Here is a 16592-nt window from a genome sequence, read left to right as displayed (position 1 = left end):
TTATTAGGTATTATTATATTATGTAATATCCTGTATTGTAGTTAAAAAAATCTAAATTTGAAAAGAAATAATAACGAAGATTTTTCTACTCAAATTAATAACACAAATAGTAACTGAAACGTCTATATACAGGGTGTCCTAGAATATGTGGGCAAACTCTCGAATTTATACAGGGGACATTAAAATAACATGACAAATCCCTTTACAAATTTTCCCTAGAGCCCCCCCTTACGTAGATACAGGCTCCTAAAGGACGCCCCTGAAAATCGATTTTTTTTAAATAACTTTTAAAATACTATGTGTAATTTAATAATTTTTTAATACGTTGCACAACAGATAAGACTCCATGAAAACAATTTGGCTTATTTGGTTTGCCAGGACCGGACTAGCTGTAGAACAATAATATAATTTTTTTAAAACCCTTTACGATAAAGGCACAAAAATAATATTATTAGGTAGCTTGAACCTTAAACTAAAAAACGCACTCTTGGTTGATATCGATAAAATGAACTGTTCGAGAAAAAAACTATTTTTGTTTAATATGTTTTTTATTACATCCTTAAAGAGAAATAAACCGATGAAATTTGCATTATGTCTGTGCCTATCTAAAAAATGCCATTTTTATTTACATTAATTTTTTTCCTTAAAATAACTAAATTACAGTTATTAAAAAAAAAATCGATTTTCAGTGGCGTTTTTTAGGGGCCTGCATCCCCATAGCGAAGCCTTCCAGGGAAAATTTTTATAGGAACTTGTCAGGTTATTTTAACGTCCCCTGTATAAATCCGAAAGCTTGCCCACCTATTCTGGGACACCCTGTATATTTCGCATAACATTATTTTCAGTAAATTAATGACTTAAATGCAAGATAATAATAAAGTAAATCGTTGTAAATTGTTTCCTTGTACCGAAAAGCCTCATCTTCTGCATCGCAGTCTTCATGATCCATGGGCAACGGACTGTACGCTTAACCCATTGTTCATCTGCCAAATACATGCCAATGCTAAAGAGACTGCATCATAACTCTCCTCGCCATCTATGTCATCATCAACAACTCCATGTCACTCTCATCAATCGACCTACCACTTACTTAAATCTTTACTTTCTTTTTATTTAACTGCTTAGCATCCTTTAATTTGTCGTTTTTCACTTTTTTTATTGATCATTAAACTTGGACTTCTTTGTCACTTTTGCAACTTTGCTGTTTTTTGTGGAACTCAAAATAGTGGTAATCATATTAAGAAATATTAATAACTTTTGTTTCATGAACCGCCTTAAATTATTATCAACGGGGAATCACCTTAACTTTTTCGCATTTATTTATACCCACCCAGTATACACTGTGATAAAAATTGAACAGATAGCAAGAAAAATTACTTTAAAAAATGCTTGAGTTCCAATAAGAACTATGATTCACATCTCATCTTTAAAGGGTCGCCAAGTTCTTAGATATGGCTTTAAGAAAAATAATGTTACTTTTATTTTACCAAGAGGAATCCCTTTTTATTTTGCCGCAACGTCGCTATTACGCGCTGTATAGATACTATTTTATTTATTAATATCATAATCAGACCTCTCCACTCATTAGGAGGAAGTTTTTCTTTTATAGCGATGCGGTGGTGGATTTTTCCCAGAAACTTAACAACATTTACATTTTTAACGAGTCCCTAAATACTCGGAAGAGAAGTTATGGAACATAACGCGAAAGTTTTCATTTCTAAAATCTATTTATTAAAAGCCAAATGGTTTGTTGTTTAGTTAAACACGTTTAGGAATGACTTTTAACGAATATGAATTAGCTATGCAGGTGTAATATAACACCACTCGTTAGTGCAACTTTTATTAACAGGTAAATTAAATACTCTGCATTAAATAATTCGACTAATGATTTTAATTAAAACTTTTTCGAGTATTTATCTGGGCTGTACTTTGTTAATTTACTAATACAACACAAAAAAATGTACAAGGGGGTTAAGATTTCCACATCAAATATATATTATATAGAATGATTGGATTATTTTAATATTATCAATCATACAGATGATTTAAAACAATTTACACAGTTTAAGCATAGAAAGAGTAACAAATAAAGAGGAGGTTCTAATAAACCTAAAGAAAGGTCAAGATAATGAACGTTAGAAGATTTTGTTAAAAATTCTATCTGCGTAGTCCTACATTAGAAATATTTTAAGATTTAAATTTACTATTATAATAATATTCCCACGTAAAGACCTCTGGATGTATTTCTACTTATTATGTGCCTTGGTCCTGAAACACTGCGTCCTACCTAATGTTGGGTTATTGTGCTTCCCAATGTCTGTTTATTTATAAGCAGATTTATTTTCTGTTGCTGGGACGTGCAGACTCTTCTTCCCAGTTGCAACCCCAGTTGCATATTGGATATCTTGCAAAGATGCTTCATCAATCAACAGTGTTTTGTCAAAAAGCCTGGCCATGCCCATATTCAGCATTTCAATAGTTCTTTTCTAGTTATCTGTCTTATCATTAGTCCGGGTGAATTAGGTTTTTTTTTTCAAAAATCGGGCCTAACTCAAATTTTATGGGCTTAAAATTAAGTAAAAAATACACGAAATAGGCTTAAATTTATGTTTTTATAGAGGCCGAGCGTAATATTGTTTATAGCAAAAGAAAAAAATAATTTCATTGTTTCAGTTTTTCGCTTATATCTCCGAAAATAAGCCTCTAGTCGACATGAGGTATACTTATCGGATAGACTTTTGCGAAAGCTTGCAAATTTTTTTTACATTGCAAAATTAGCGGTGAAGAAAAAAATGTGCAAAGTTTTAAGCAATAAATAAAAAGAACGAATTTGAGTGAAAATGGATGAAACTACAGGAAAAGATAACTGTTCGGGTGCTCAACAAATACCCGCAATCCGGATCCACAATTTCAAAATGGCGGTCTACTGCAAAATTATAAAGTCGAAAATGCGAGCGCGTATAGTTAAAATATAGAAATTCGGTAAAAAAGGATCGAAAGGTAATTACATTGTCTCGCGTTTGCGTAAATTTCTCATTTTTAGGTTGCAAAATAAAAAAGTTATTAACAAAAAAACAAAAAAACGGTAACTAGAGTCCTTATCTCGACGGGTTTTTATTAAAATCTGATAATCTTTTTTCTTAAAAACGGTATTCTGGCTGTTCTATTTAATATTTTGTAATAAACTTGGGCTAGTTGTAAAGTAGAAGACTTCCTTTATAAGCTGAATTTTTTTTTAATGGTTTCGGCGAAGAAATGACCAAGTAACCGTGCGTTAAAGACAGAGTGATCCGCGCGGCGGCGCACGCGGCTGAGCGATAGCCAGGAGAGGGGAGCGCTGTGACATCATATTGCCCATGCTGCGCTCCGCTTCTCAAAATTCTTACTTAACAAATGGATTGTGGCACTTAAAAAGCAGTTACCGGAATGTTTTTCTATCTAATGAACTTATTTTTTTCCGCTCTTTCTAGTGGTGTAATTAAAAGTCTGTGAAAGTCATCGCCAGACCCATTTTTATTGACTTTTCATCTTTTCATTTGTGATTTCATTATGCTTTCGACATTTTGACAAGTAAGAAGGTCTTTTTACGTATTTAAAAACAAGTCAATTATTTCTTTGGAAAAAGTGGTCAGTACTCTATTTGCGTAAATCATTTTTAACTTTTTTTTTTATTATTATGAAACTAATATACACACATGTTTTATGCAAATGATAATAAAATTTGAAAGAAAGGTCACTGATACATTATTTCTAATTTTATATTGTTGATAAACGTAATAATTTGGTTTCTAGGTAGTACAGATCAATGATGCAACCACTTTATAGTCGCTTTGGTAGTTACGATTACATTAACGCAGTGGTAGGTGTTACTTGAGGATTTTTGTTGCAGGTTGACTATTTCAGAATATATAGATAAGATTATGTGTCTTTCAAACACGCATTTGTAGCAAAAACTTATGACTGAAATGCTGCAGAAGAGGCATCCAGAATCCAGAATAGCTTCTGTGGTTGGGTCGTGGTCGAACTAATCCAACTCCTTTTAGAGTTTGTTTTGGACCTTTCCGTAAAACACACCATGTTCTATTTTTTCAAAGCTTTGTATCGATACTTCCATCCTCCTCGATTCTCTATTGGAATCACGAAAGGCTCATGGAAGGTGAATTTTTCCCTCATTCTAATCTTTATTAATTCTGACGTTGTATGGTGGCAACTGTCGTTTCTCTTTCTACAAGATGAAGTGATGGAAAATTTAACACAACTTTCCCCTATAATCCAGGAAGCCAGACTGTATTATACGGACAGAGACAGAGACCAATTTATTTAATTTTTCACATATTGCTAAGTGTTATTTACTCATGATGTAGGTAGAATCAGGATTTCGTGTTCATATCCGAAGCACTATTATTTTCTAAAACTAGATATTATGTTATTACTACAGTTTTTCTAAACCACGAAGATTCTTACCAATTTTATCACATTGTTCAGATATTTCTAGTTCAATGTAAAAGTAAATTATGTAACTCCATAGGGAAGATTTACATAACTGGAGGGTTCAACGGCCAAGAGTGCATGCATTCTGCGGAAGTGTACGACCCGGAAATAAATCAGTGGTCCCTGATAAGCCCGATGAGATCCAGGAGATCGGGCGTGTCCTGTATTGCCTATCATGGTCAAGTGTATGTCATCGGTGGGTTCAATGGCATCTCCCGAATGTGCAGCGGTGAGAAGTTTAATCCAATGACGAACACTTGGGCACCGATTCCGGACATGTATAATCCGAGGAGTAACTTCGCGATAGAAGTGATAGACGACATGATCTTTGCCATTGGAGGATTTAACGGTAAAGTGTTTTCAATATTAGCGTTTTTATATGTAATAAAAGTCAGTCTACTTAATTAATTTTATACGAACTTCATTAATTTTAAATAACCTGCACTAATTAAGGCCAAGCAACAACAACAACAATATAAACAAATTATCCTAAAGTTTATAGAAATAATAGTATAAGAGTAGTCATAATGAATCAAATATATTAAAAATCACATTCACATTTATAATCAACACAGTACAAATTTATAATTTTGCAGGAGTAACAACCATATACCACGTAGAGTGCTATGACGAGAAGACCAACGAGTGGTATGAGGCTACAGATATGAACATATACCGGTCAGCCCTGTCAGCTTGTGTTATTGATGGGTTACCGAATGTTCAGGATTACATCCACAAGCACAGGTAATGTTATTAGTAACCTTTACTGAATCATATTATAAGGAAATTTTCTGATTTCAATCTGGTATATTCCGAATGTTAGAAGTTTGGCTGATATAATTAAATAACCATGTGACATGTTATAAGCATATGATATGGGTTCCAATCCCAACAATCTTCAAAGCTTCCAAGATCATGTACAAAAGGTTCGTTAATTAAGGAACCTCAACATAATTTTGTGCAATGTAACACGTCAACAGAAGGACGGAATAATATGGTATGACTAGTACGCCGCTAGTAGAACGATCAGTTGGCATTTGAAATTCGTGCCTGTCGCCTGTTGAAAGTGTTTATGCAGACTACTGTTGGTTTTTCTCTTTGTTTTTTTCAATGTTTAGTATGAGTATCACAATTTGTTATTAATTTATGAGGAAACTCGCTGTAATTCTGATAAAGTAGGACGTATTTATCTCAGTCGTTTTCCTCGCCCTTGAAAATCATGGCCCAAACGAACAGGTAGAACACGGAAGAATATATTTTAAACATTGTCTATAGGGCAAAATTGCAAAATGTGATTCTAAACCCCTTATTTACGGATGGTAACAAAAATTCTCGATAAATCACTTTGAGATGAAAGAAAAATATTGTTATAAATTTATTTCATATAGGGTGTTATAAGTAATAGAAACGTATGGTAAACGAAATTGTGAAGATTAACATTTTTAGTTCATGAAAAGTCCACAATCAGATACGATGTCCAAATGGTCTTCCTTGTTAATTAATGCAGGCCCTATTCTTAAAAATTAATTACGTGCCCTTTCAAATATCCCAGGTTGGGTTGTAATTGTGTTACAACCTTCTTCTATTCGCTATTATAGGTCTTGCAAGTTTTCAAGTAGTTCTGCATACAAAAGCTATTAAGGCAACCCCAAAGAAAGAAATTCAATATATTCAGGTCTGGTGATCTAGGTGGCTAGCGGATGGACCCACAACGCTTACTTTAGATATTATCTAACTGACGATGAGAAATTAGACTGTTGACATCCAGTGGTACATCTCTAAGTAATGGCGATAGCACCACTTTTAAAAAATATGCTATATGCAGAACCGTATAATTAAACGCTTCATTGTCTAATTTGTTAATTAGGCAAAAATTTTCATAATTCATCTCCGAGAATGCCAATCCAGAACATTTAAATGAAAACTTTATTGACGTTTGGCTTTAAAAACGGATTCTGGTCAGCTTAAACATGGCCATTATGAAAAGGATGAGCGTTGCCCTATTAGCTCATTCTCCCAAAATCGTTATACAAAACATTAATTTGGCATCACAGTTCGAAAGATTGAATGCTTGTACATGTTGGATATGATAGTATAACTGTTCTCTAAAGGTTTTCTAAACAAGAGAATGGCGCATAGTTACATGAGCTGCAATACGACTATCGTAGATATCAACACGTTCTCACATTTCTTCCAAAACGTGCTCTTCTATCTTGGGGATGGAGACAGGTTTAGATTTTCTCCAATCGATAGGTTTTTTTACCAAATTTTCCAGTGTTTTGGAGCAGTTAATGAAGTCGTGGGCGTGGAAACAGGTCTAGATTTTCTACAATCGATAGGGTTTTTACCAAATTTTCCAGTGTTTTGGAGCAGTTGATGAAGTCGTGGGCGTGGAAACAGGTCTAGATTTTCTACAATCGATAGGGTTTTTACCAAATTTTCCACTGTTTTGGAGCAGTTGATGAAATATGGACAATATAAAAGTAACAGTAATAATTCATTTATGTGAACAGCAAATAAAAGAGTTTCTATTCAAAATTTATAGGATATTGCTTTCCGGCTTTTCGAATTTCGTATTTTCAATGTGTCATTTTAGTTGTTATGTGCACAGCGTCAAGAAAGATATTAGAAATACATTAGCAGTTTTCTCGGAAACGATGCGTCCTATCTAAAAGAGATAAGGGCTCTTTTTTTACTTACTTTGCTCTTTTAGACAATGCTAATTTTGAGAAAGTTTCACTGGCGAAGAAGTACTGCTCAAAGAAAGATTATAATAGCCCCGAAACTTCGCCAATTGAACTAAATGTTTTTATTAACAAAAAAAAAAAACGTTGCTGTAGATATATTGTATTTTGCTAAGGTGCATAGTAACATATATATATAGTAACAGTAAATGCAATGTTCATTAATATATTTTATTTAAAAACGCATTTATAATAAAACTTCTTCTGAGGGAGTAGTCCTAGAGTTATTTTAAATTAAATTAAATTGCTTCATAACGATAATATAAATGAAAAAAGTAATAACTCGAGAATTGGCCTTTTTTAATACATAATTTCATAAAAGAGTTCTTTTTTCTCAGATATTACTAGGAATGAAAAGTAGAAATCGAATATCCAGTGACGTCGAATTTGTGGGGTTCTAAAGATAGAAACCCATCATACCTCCGTCACTGGTTGACGTATCTGTGACTACCTCACGTTTCATTAATCTACGCAGGTATCCTATTTTAAGAATTAACAAAATAAAAGTATAGAATAAATGCTGATTCACGTTAAAATGATGGGAAAAAGTTGAAATAAATTAAACTTTTTTCTCAGAAACTCAGAATTGACATATAATTCGTGGGTCATACTATTCCTTGAACTTGAAAATAAGGAATTATTGCACAAACTATCGGGTTTACTATTATTCATTTTACAACCAAGTTAACAACAATAAAAAAAATGTAGACATTATTTAAAGCGAATTGTCAGAATGCAAGTTGTAGTGTAATATTTTTGAGGTAACTTATGACACAGGACAATACATACCGACAACAAAAAATAAAATTTCCTAGAATCTTTCTGAAATATTTCATTCTTATATGAGCAACAAAATTTCGTTTCGAACACTATTTTTACCATTTCGTATAAATATATTCGTATTCGTTGTAACATAGACAAGCCTGAGAACTCATTTTTTCACCTCCTAATAAATTTAATTATCAATAAAATCTATTTCTGTCTCATCATATCTTTCCTCATACTTATGCGAACATAGACTTAATTGACAAATAAATTTAATTGGAAGCTGGAAAAAATCGTCCCTAATAATAGAAAATAACAGCTGTCCATTGAGAAAATGTCTGGAAACCAATAATAGATATTTAAATTAAAAAAGAGTTTAGCTAGAAAATCTTCTTTCAGAATTATCACTTATTTTTGCAACAATTATACCAGGAAAAAAGATTACCCAGATTTATTTAAGCCATAGAGTCTAACTAGTGCTCCCTATAATCTACACCAAAATTAGTCGGAAATTAATATTTATTATGCTAAAAATCATAAACTGACAATTTTTAATTTGGTAGTGCAAAAACTTTCCAAATCCGAACACATATACTATTTAGCAATATACATTCTTCTCAAGATAATAGAAAGCTGTATTGATAAATTTAGAAAGAATATATTTAGAAACATTAATACATATTTATTCAAACTGTTACACATTATTTAGTTAGAAACATCAATATAATATTACAACCCGAGCAGTTACTTATATGTTAATTCTCTGAGAAGTAATTGCTAATGTCAAGGTTGAAGAATTCTCTTAACAATTTTATTTTTATATGTAATAGAATCCTCAATGTAGCCCTCAGCAACGGCTGATGATTTCCATCCACCATGTCGTTTTATTGTAATTAAATTAGCTTCCGAATATGCTAACGAAGATACCGAAGATCTTCGGAAACATGACCAGTAAACTGCTTAGTAGGAATCTTCCCAAAAGTTTTTATCCCAACAGGTTGAACAGTACATTTGTCGTTAACGTAATTTAGAAAAAAGCGACGGAGAATGAGTAGGTACATATTTAGAGATTTGATCAGTACATTTGATTCGTATTATATTTCAAAAACAAATAGGTTATCATTTTCTTAGTAAAACGTGATTTTCGAGACATTATTTTATTTCCTTAAATTTAAATTTATCGCATAGTGGAATCGAAAAAAAAAAGAACTGTTTATGTCACATAGAAATCTATCAGAATTTTGTTGCAACTGAAATTTTTAATAAACCAGGATCATTAGAAGTCTGGAAATTTACCTTTTGTTATCGTCTTGAAAATTCAAAATATTTACACTATTGATTTTTTATATTACTAGTTGGTGAAGTGAATAGTGTAAGATATCTTGTCTCTCTTTTTAACATTACGCTATTTTGCTCTAACATCGCATTTCCCCCCATAATGTTCTTTTTTTTTATGTAAAACGCCACCCGTTTTCCTATCTTTAACAGAAAAATATAAAGATGGTAGGTATACCAAATTTGTATGTTAAATTTCATATACCAGGGTAGTAGTTCGGCGGGTTCTTAACTATATAAATGAACATTTGAATATAGAAAAAAAAAATGTTTCTAGTTTTCCTAGCACTTTTTCGTGAATTTTTGCTATTTTTGACCTGTTCTTTGAGGTTAGGAAATTCCTGTGATGTGACAGCTCAATTCTGACACAGGATTCGTGATCAGGAGGCAAAAATACTACTGATAACATATGTCGCATGAAAAGTACAGACTACTTTTCTTTTTTTGTCTGGCTGTGAATTCATGTAGCTTCCAACGATACAAAAGTACGACGAACGTTGGCTTTTTTAGTCTCCAAAATATGAATCAATAATGAGTTTTCTAACTGTTCAATATCATCCAATGTTAATTTACAAAGCTCTTCACGATGGCGACGGCATGCTCCAAATAAACCAAAAATTGATACAAGTCATTAGATAGTTGGTGTCTGGAACTTCATACAAAAATGTATTAATTTATTCACTAGTAAATATTTTCGATTTTTTTGGCCGATATCCTACACTTTTTCTTTTTAAAAACGCTATTAGCTTGTAATACTTGCTTATATCCACGTTGTTCTTTATTTTCAAACTAGCTTTTATCATAGAGAAATTAAATCACAGTGTTGACGCCTTACATAACTTATATTTTCTGCGAAGTAATCCAAAAGTATATTTTCAGTATTGTCTGCTATTTTCTTCATTTTACACCATTCAATAAGTCTTTTATATGCTATATCATATTGTTGGCGCGATTTCTGAGGTAACAGATCTAAAGCTGCCCTATTTGCGGCTTCTTCAACATCTGATGGAATAATAAAATTACTGTTATCTCCCGTATTTTTTTCAAAATCCATTTTTGCAGCCACAAAATTTATAATATTTAAGGACAGCTTCAGTTATTAATAAACACTGAACAATTTACAACCGTTTTATTTACCCTTTATCGAGTATCTGACTAGATATGTACACTTTATTGTCACATACAATTGGAACGAACGCATGGTTTAGTGGCAACACATCCGACATGTAAGCAATAGATCGGGAGTTCAAACCCAGAGACGGCATTTTTATTTAAAAAGAGTTTTACAAAAAATATTTTACGATACATTTGTTAAAAGTGATTTTATTTTGTTCGTGAGGTTGTTTCACTCACAAAATAAAATGTCACTTTTAACACTTGTATCATAAATAACTATATCTTTTAAACATTTCCAGTATATGCTTATATGAACTTTTTTCTCACTTTTTGAATGAGTTTTACTCATATTGTTTAACACCCACTGGCGGATGATCTTGACGCTGTATTATTGTTTAATTTCTAGTTAAAACAGCTCACTCTTCTTGTTTTAGGGACCGCCTGATGGAAGAAAAGCGACAAAAAATGATAGCTCTAGAGAATCAGCGGACAATGGCTGGGATGCCTAATAACGCCAACAACCAGCAGGACAATATTGCCGCTGCTGTTAATGCTAATATGCAGCAGCTTAATATTCTACAGCAGCTTAACGCAAACCTAAACCCTGCACTGCCTCCAGCGCCCGTTCCAAATCCCAATCCGGTGCCCATGGACGTAGACGAAAACGACGAAGAAAATGCGCAATAGAAAATTTGCAATGTACCCGGAAAATTCCAGCCGCCTTTACATTCTCGGACCTCGGAACGCTAAGCAAACGAACACTCGACCAAAAACCAAGAGGATGTGAAGGGTAACGATGTCTGGAATAAGAACAACAAGTAACAATTATTTTACGGACTCGACGAAGTTATTAAATTAAAGCAAAAAGACTTTACAATTACTTTCATTTTACGACTTTTAAAATAGGTTCACCCTTTAACTATTTATTAAGCTATTGCTTAGCTTTATTTTATATTTACGATTTATTTTTTTATCAGTATATATATTACGGCTTAGTAAATATACCATTTTATACATCAAACTGCTACTCTAGTCGTCTTTAATTTATTAAGAACTAAAGTTAACCAAATCTCAGAAAGCTCATGGATGTGAGTTATGTATGATAAGATTTGGAAATCGAATGCATATTTTAAGGTACCGAAGGATAACAAACAAAAGTTTTGAAGACATCGAAAGAAATGAAGAGATAAGTGCGAATTGGAAATATTTGCATAGAAAAACTTTTAAAATCCTCTTATGTGTTTATCTAGAGGAATGATGAACGAGCTTCAATTTGTGTGCGAAGTTAGTGGAGCACTAGAAAATTGAAAATAATTTAATTTTAACCGTTAAATATATTAACATACATTGTGAAAAGTAAAGAGCACTTGAAAATATAAGGAAAATACTTCTTACGAACGCTTTGTTAGTGAGGTACAAAGTTTGATTTCGATAAAGAAACTATTTTCACCAAATCTATTCCAATTTGGTACAGGATATTCCCTAATAATAAGTTACTCAATTTTAACATGGTTATAATTAGGCTTAGTGCGGCGTGGAGTTTAACAGGACTGTAGTCAGATTAGGAATGAAAATATTAATATGTTTACAGAAAATATGTCGCAACATAGTACTATTACCAAAGAACAAGGCTAAGTAGAGGATAAAATACCTATAGACAAGTTTTCTTTAATATGAACTTGCGTAGGGAAAATGACCGTTCAACGTCTACTGTTGACAACAGACAGTATGAGAAATTGTTGAGGCGTGAATTACTCGTATACATTAATATATTTACTGGTAACTCCTTATATGTACCAGATAAAACTTTACATATGTTTTCCAAAATGGTGTACCCTGGATTTTTTTCCAACACACTTTCCAGTGTTTCTTTTATCGTACTACTCACTGGGCGTATATTATTGGCATTGTATGTATTTTTTGTACATCATCCATTATATCAAATTGTTTGTTCATTTAGGGATAGTCCATGTGATTTTAATTTACGGAATTACGAAACTTGAGGTTCTCTAGTTTGTTTAATGGAATATTGCTTGAAGGAAAGGCGTCTGTCAGTTCATAGAAAAACACAGTCTTCAGCGCTGGACGAGGCATGGGTCTTCAAATGTCTTGTCTACTTTACTTTTGTAATAAAAATTTATACTGCGTTTACACACAGTACAAAACAGGTCATTTCTTTCAAAAATGTCCCTGTAACCTTCGGGATCACTGTCAAACCATATTTAAAATAATTTCTTTTCTCTTTTGGCATTTTAATTCATTTTTCCCCTCAACTGATAGTTGTTAATGTAAATTATGTTACTATTTATAAATAGTTATTTAAATACACACGTCGAATACAATTTACAATGTTCCGTAAATAACTGAACAGCTCAAAACGCGAGTCAGCTGTGAAGGCCACCGATCCGCGCGCCCGCCGGCTCTGTTAGACTCTGCACGTGCACTAAGCCTAGTCATAACAAATTAGATAATTCAGGTGCTAAGATTCAGGACTGTTATCTTTTGTTTTGTACTGTAGGTACTTATATGCCACCTTCGCAAAAATAGTAGCATTTCCTAAATGAGCAGAGTAGGTAAATTAAAAAAGCACTTTATGTATACTGTATATTTCTTATTTGTTTAGCGTTTTTGGTCTTAGATTTGAACGATTCTTTGGCGAAAGGGTTTATGCATTAATTTTTTTTCATAGGTGGCTAAATACCCAATAAAAAGAAAAAATAAAATATGCGACAAATAAATATCTTCAAACAATAGGACAATATTTTGTCAATAGTGCAGAAACTCATACGACCCTGAAAATTACTTTATTTTTTAATTTTATTATTAATTTTATACATTATTGGTCCTTGTCTTCTTCAAAGTACTCCCCTCCCCTATTCACACACTTTTTCAAGCGGTGTTTCCATTTCGCGGAGCAGTCCTGGATAGCTGCATTTGAATTGTCCTTTAAAGTTTGTGACGAATTTGCTTTGATGTCGTCAATAGTCTGAAAGCGACATCCTTTCAGCACTGATTTTAATTTGGGAAATAAGAAAAAATCTCAAGGAGCCAGGTCTGGTGAGTAAGGAGAGTGAGGGAGGACAGTAATGTGATTTTTGACACAAAACTGAAGAATTGACAAGACTGAGTGCCTGGGTGCCTTGAGTTGTCTCGCCACAACACTGGTCTTTTTTACGGATTTTTGATAGTACAGACGCTTCACTGTTTCTCCTTGAGGCAAAAATTCAAAATTCACAATTCCATGAAAGTCGAAAAAAAAACAGCGAGGATCACAACATCGGATTGAGATTGCCAATCCATTGTGATGATTGAACTTTTGTCTCAATGTCGTAACTGTAAACCCAGTTTTTGTCTCCCGTTATGCTCCTTTGAATTAATGTTTCATCATCATTGGATTGTTCAAGGAATTACCGACAAATGTCCATATGACTTTCTTTCTGTTGTTCGTCATCAAACGAGGATCACATTTTGCTGCAACTCGATGTTGAATTTCATAGTATTACCCAATTGAAATGCTAACTTCTTCTACAATTTGTCGAACAGTCAATCGGCGATTTACACGCACCATATCTTTGACGCTCAGAACGTGGGGTCATCAGTTGAAATTGAAGGTTTTCCTTGTCCTTCAATTGACTGGCGACCACTTTTATTTAAATCATGAAAACCATTCGTAACATTGCATAAGACCCGGCTCCGTGAAGATAACCGCGCTTAATGTTCAATTTGTATATTTTATTTCGCCAGTAATTAGTAGATAAGAAATTTGTAAGTATTTGTAAGCCATAAACCAGAATTGTAAGTAGCTCGTTAAGATGTTATATATATGTTAAGAAATCGAGGCTAACTTCTCGGGAGCCTCACTTCTGTCGAATTTGCGAATTTTCTTATCATCAAGAATTAGTAAGTCATTTGTAAGTATTTGTAAGCCATAAACTAGAATTTGTAAGTAGCTCATTAAGATGTTATCTATATGTTAAGAAATCGAGTCTAACTTCTCGGGAGCCTCACTTCTGTTGAATTTGCGAATGTTCTTATCATCAAGAATTAGTAAGTTATTTGTAAGTATTTGTAAGCCATAAACTAGAATTTGTAAGTAGCTCGTTAAGATTTTATACAGAGCTTCTCGGAAGTAACGAATAAATTATATAAAACTGCTGAGAAAAATATTTCAAAAAAATCATCGGACCCATTGATTTTTACTTTTAAATTGTCGTTTATGTGTGTTAATAAATGTACAGGCTGATTAATTATAATTTCCCCCCTTTCCCAGTAAACTTCTTTATTTTTGGGTTTAGAAAAAAAATTTAAATACAAAATTTATACAGAATAATATAAAGATTCGTTTAAATATTACTGTAAAGTCATATTACTGTAATGTCATAAAAACAATACTTTTAACTTTTACATATTTTATATTTACTATAACTACATAATATAACCACAAAAAAGACACAATTCAAGCTAAACAAACATCAATTTCACAGTGTGGAAAAGTTAGTAAAAAATTTAAAGACAGTAGATTTTACGTGGTGGAAAAATTAGAAACAAACGTAACAAACTTAGTTACTTCCTTTTCCTCACCCCGTTCTTCATTTGTCTGGACAAGCTCTATCCCCTCCCTGTTGCGAATCTGGCAATGCACTTGCACAGCCATGGTAAAAAACAGGGAGCGTAGTGTATTAATGACGCAACGGGGTCCTTGTGTAAAAAGCTAGAAAGCCAAACAATATCAAATCCAGTCATATCTTTTTATATCAATGTGTAATTCATTTAAAAACAGAAAACGGAGAGATATCAGTTGGACAAATGCTATCAGAGAGCCACAATATTAACCAAATAAATTTTTGGTTAAGTGAGTGGATGATAGCTGGATCAGCCCCAAGTACAGTAATTAGCGGTAATTTCTTAGGACTGCTTGGTGCAATTGCTAGATGTATTGCCGGTGAGGTCAACTTATCAACGCATATGGAAAAGTGCTTTACAGCGCTTAAAACTAACAGCAAACCTGAAGTAACAGTCTTCATATGCATTGATTTTGTCCACGCTATGAAACTTGTAAGCAGGTGGGAATGTTTTAAGGGAATTCCAGGACCAGTAAAAAAATTTTATTTTCCTGTGATTTATTCAGATTTTCACTTTTTTATTTTTAATCACGTGACACCGACTTTAGAATTATAAATGAGACACTCTGTATATTATTACATTTTCAAAAACCTTGTGACAAGAAAAATTCAACGGTACCATGTTTGTAGAGGTTTTCTTGAAAAATAGCAAAAACATTGACAGTTGAATATAAATTATCTATTACTTTCAGGCCCATGTTCAAAACAAAAAAGTGAAAATCTAATTTGATCACAGAGAAACATCCTCAACTGTGGATGTTAGTACAATTCCATACAAACTGTATTTCCATAGCGTTAACTGTGTTCGAAACATTTCCCTCTCTAAAACGTCGTGGGCCATCCTGTATTATGTATATTTAAAGAAATAGGGGGTTCTTGGGTGCCCCATTTCAATTGAATTTCCAAATTAACTTTTCACCAAAAATTAGTAGGTAATTTGTAAGTATTTGTACGCTATAAGAATTTCTAAGAACCTCGTTAAAATGTTACATATTTGTAAAGTATTAAAATATACTTTTAAAATGCACATACAGTAGGTAAAGATTATACAGGATGTCCGTGAACATGATGGACAATGCTTGACCACAGGTTTCTTGGATGAAAATAAGACTATTTAGCCTAATGTACCTATATCCAAAGTGCACGCCTACTGAGATATAGCCTACAGATAACCTAGTTTTTTTTCAAATAATTTGAAAACTGTTTTTCTTAGAAACTTTAAATTTGGTACACTTATTTTTTTATATAAGAGCAAGGCAAATATAGAATTTGGTGAGAATACATATACCTACAGGATGTTCTGTTTCTAGGGCCTGTACGCCACTGGCTATCCCGTAATTTTTTTGTGTGAACGCCAATGACGACAGAATTTATATTTTTAAAAATAAGCACTAATTTAGAAGACTTTTTTGCTCTTACAAAATTTTGATATTGTTTATGGATTTCGAGCAAAATTGGCATTTTTTATACATTAAATATAGGCAAAAATTCCGATTTGTAAAAAATAATTTACAACTGC

The 16592-nt window shown here is 32.8% G+C and overlaps 1 protein-coding gene across 1 annotated transcript in view; it reads left to right on the top strand.

Annotated features, from left to right (window-relative positions):
• The window catches only part of LOC108904626 (kelch-like protein 10), a 24971-nt gene extending 13833 nt beyond the window's left edge, over positions 1–11138 (top strand). Inside the window, exons 4-6 of the mRNA XM_018707259.1 lie at positions 4529–4840; positions 5088–5235; positions 10886–11138. Coding sequence (XP_018562775.1) covers positions 4529–4840; positions 5088–5235; positions 10886–11138 — 713 coding nt within the window. The remainder of the gene's footprint in view (positions 1–4528; positions 4841–5087; positions 5236–10885) is intronic.
• Positions 11139–16592: the final 5454 nt, after the last annotated feature.

Source organism: Anoplophora glabripennis, unplaced genomic scaffold (genome assembly GCF_000390285.2).
Source record: "Anoplophora glabripennis isolate ALB-LARVAE unplaced genomic scaffold, Agla_2.0 scaffold96, whole genome shotgun sequence".
In the NCBI taxonomy this organism is placed as follows: domain Eukaryota; kingdom Metazoa; phylum Arthropoda; class Insecta; order Coleoptera; family Cerambycidae; genus Anoplophora; species Anoplophora glabripennis.
Note: the sequence above shows the minus strand (reverse complement) of the source record. Positions and strands in the feature narration are given on the sequence as shown.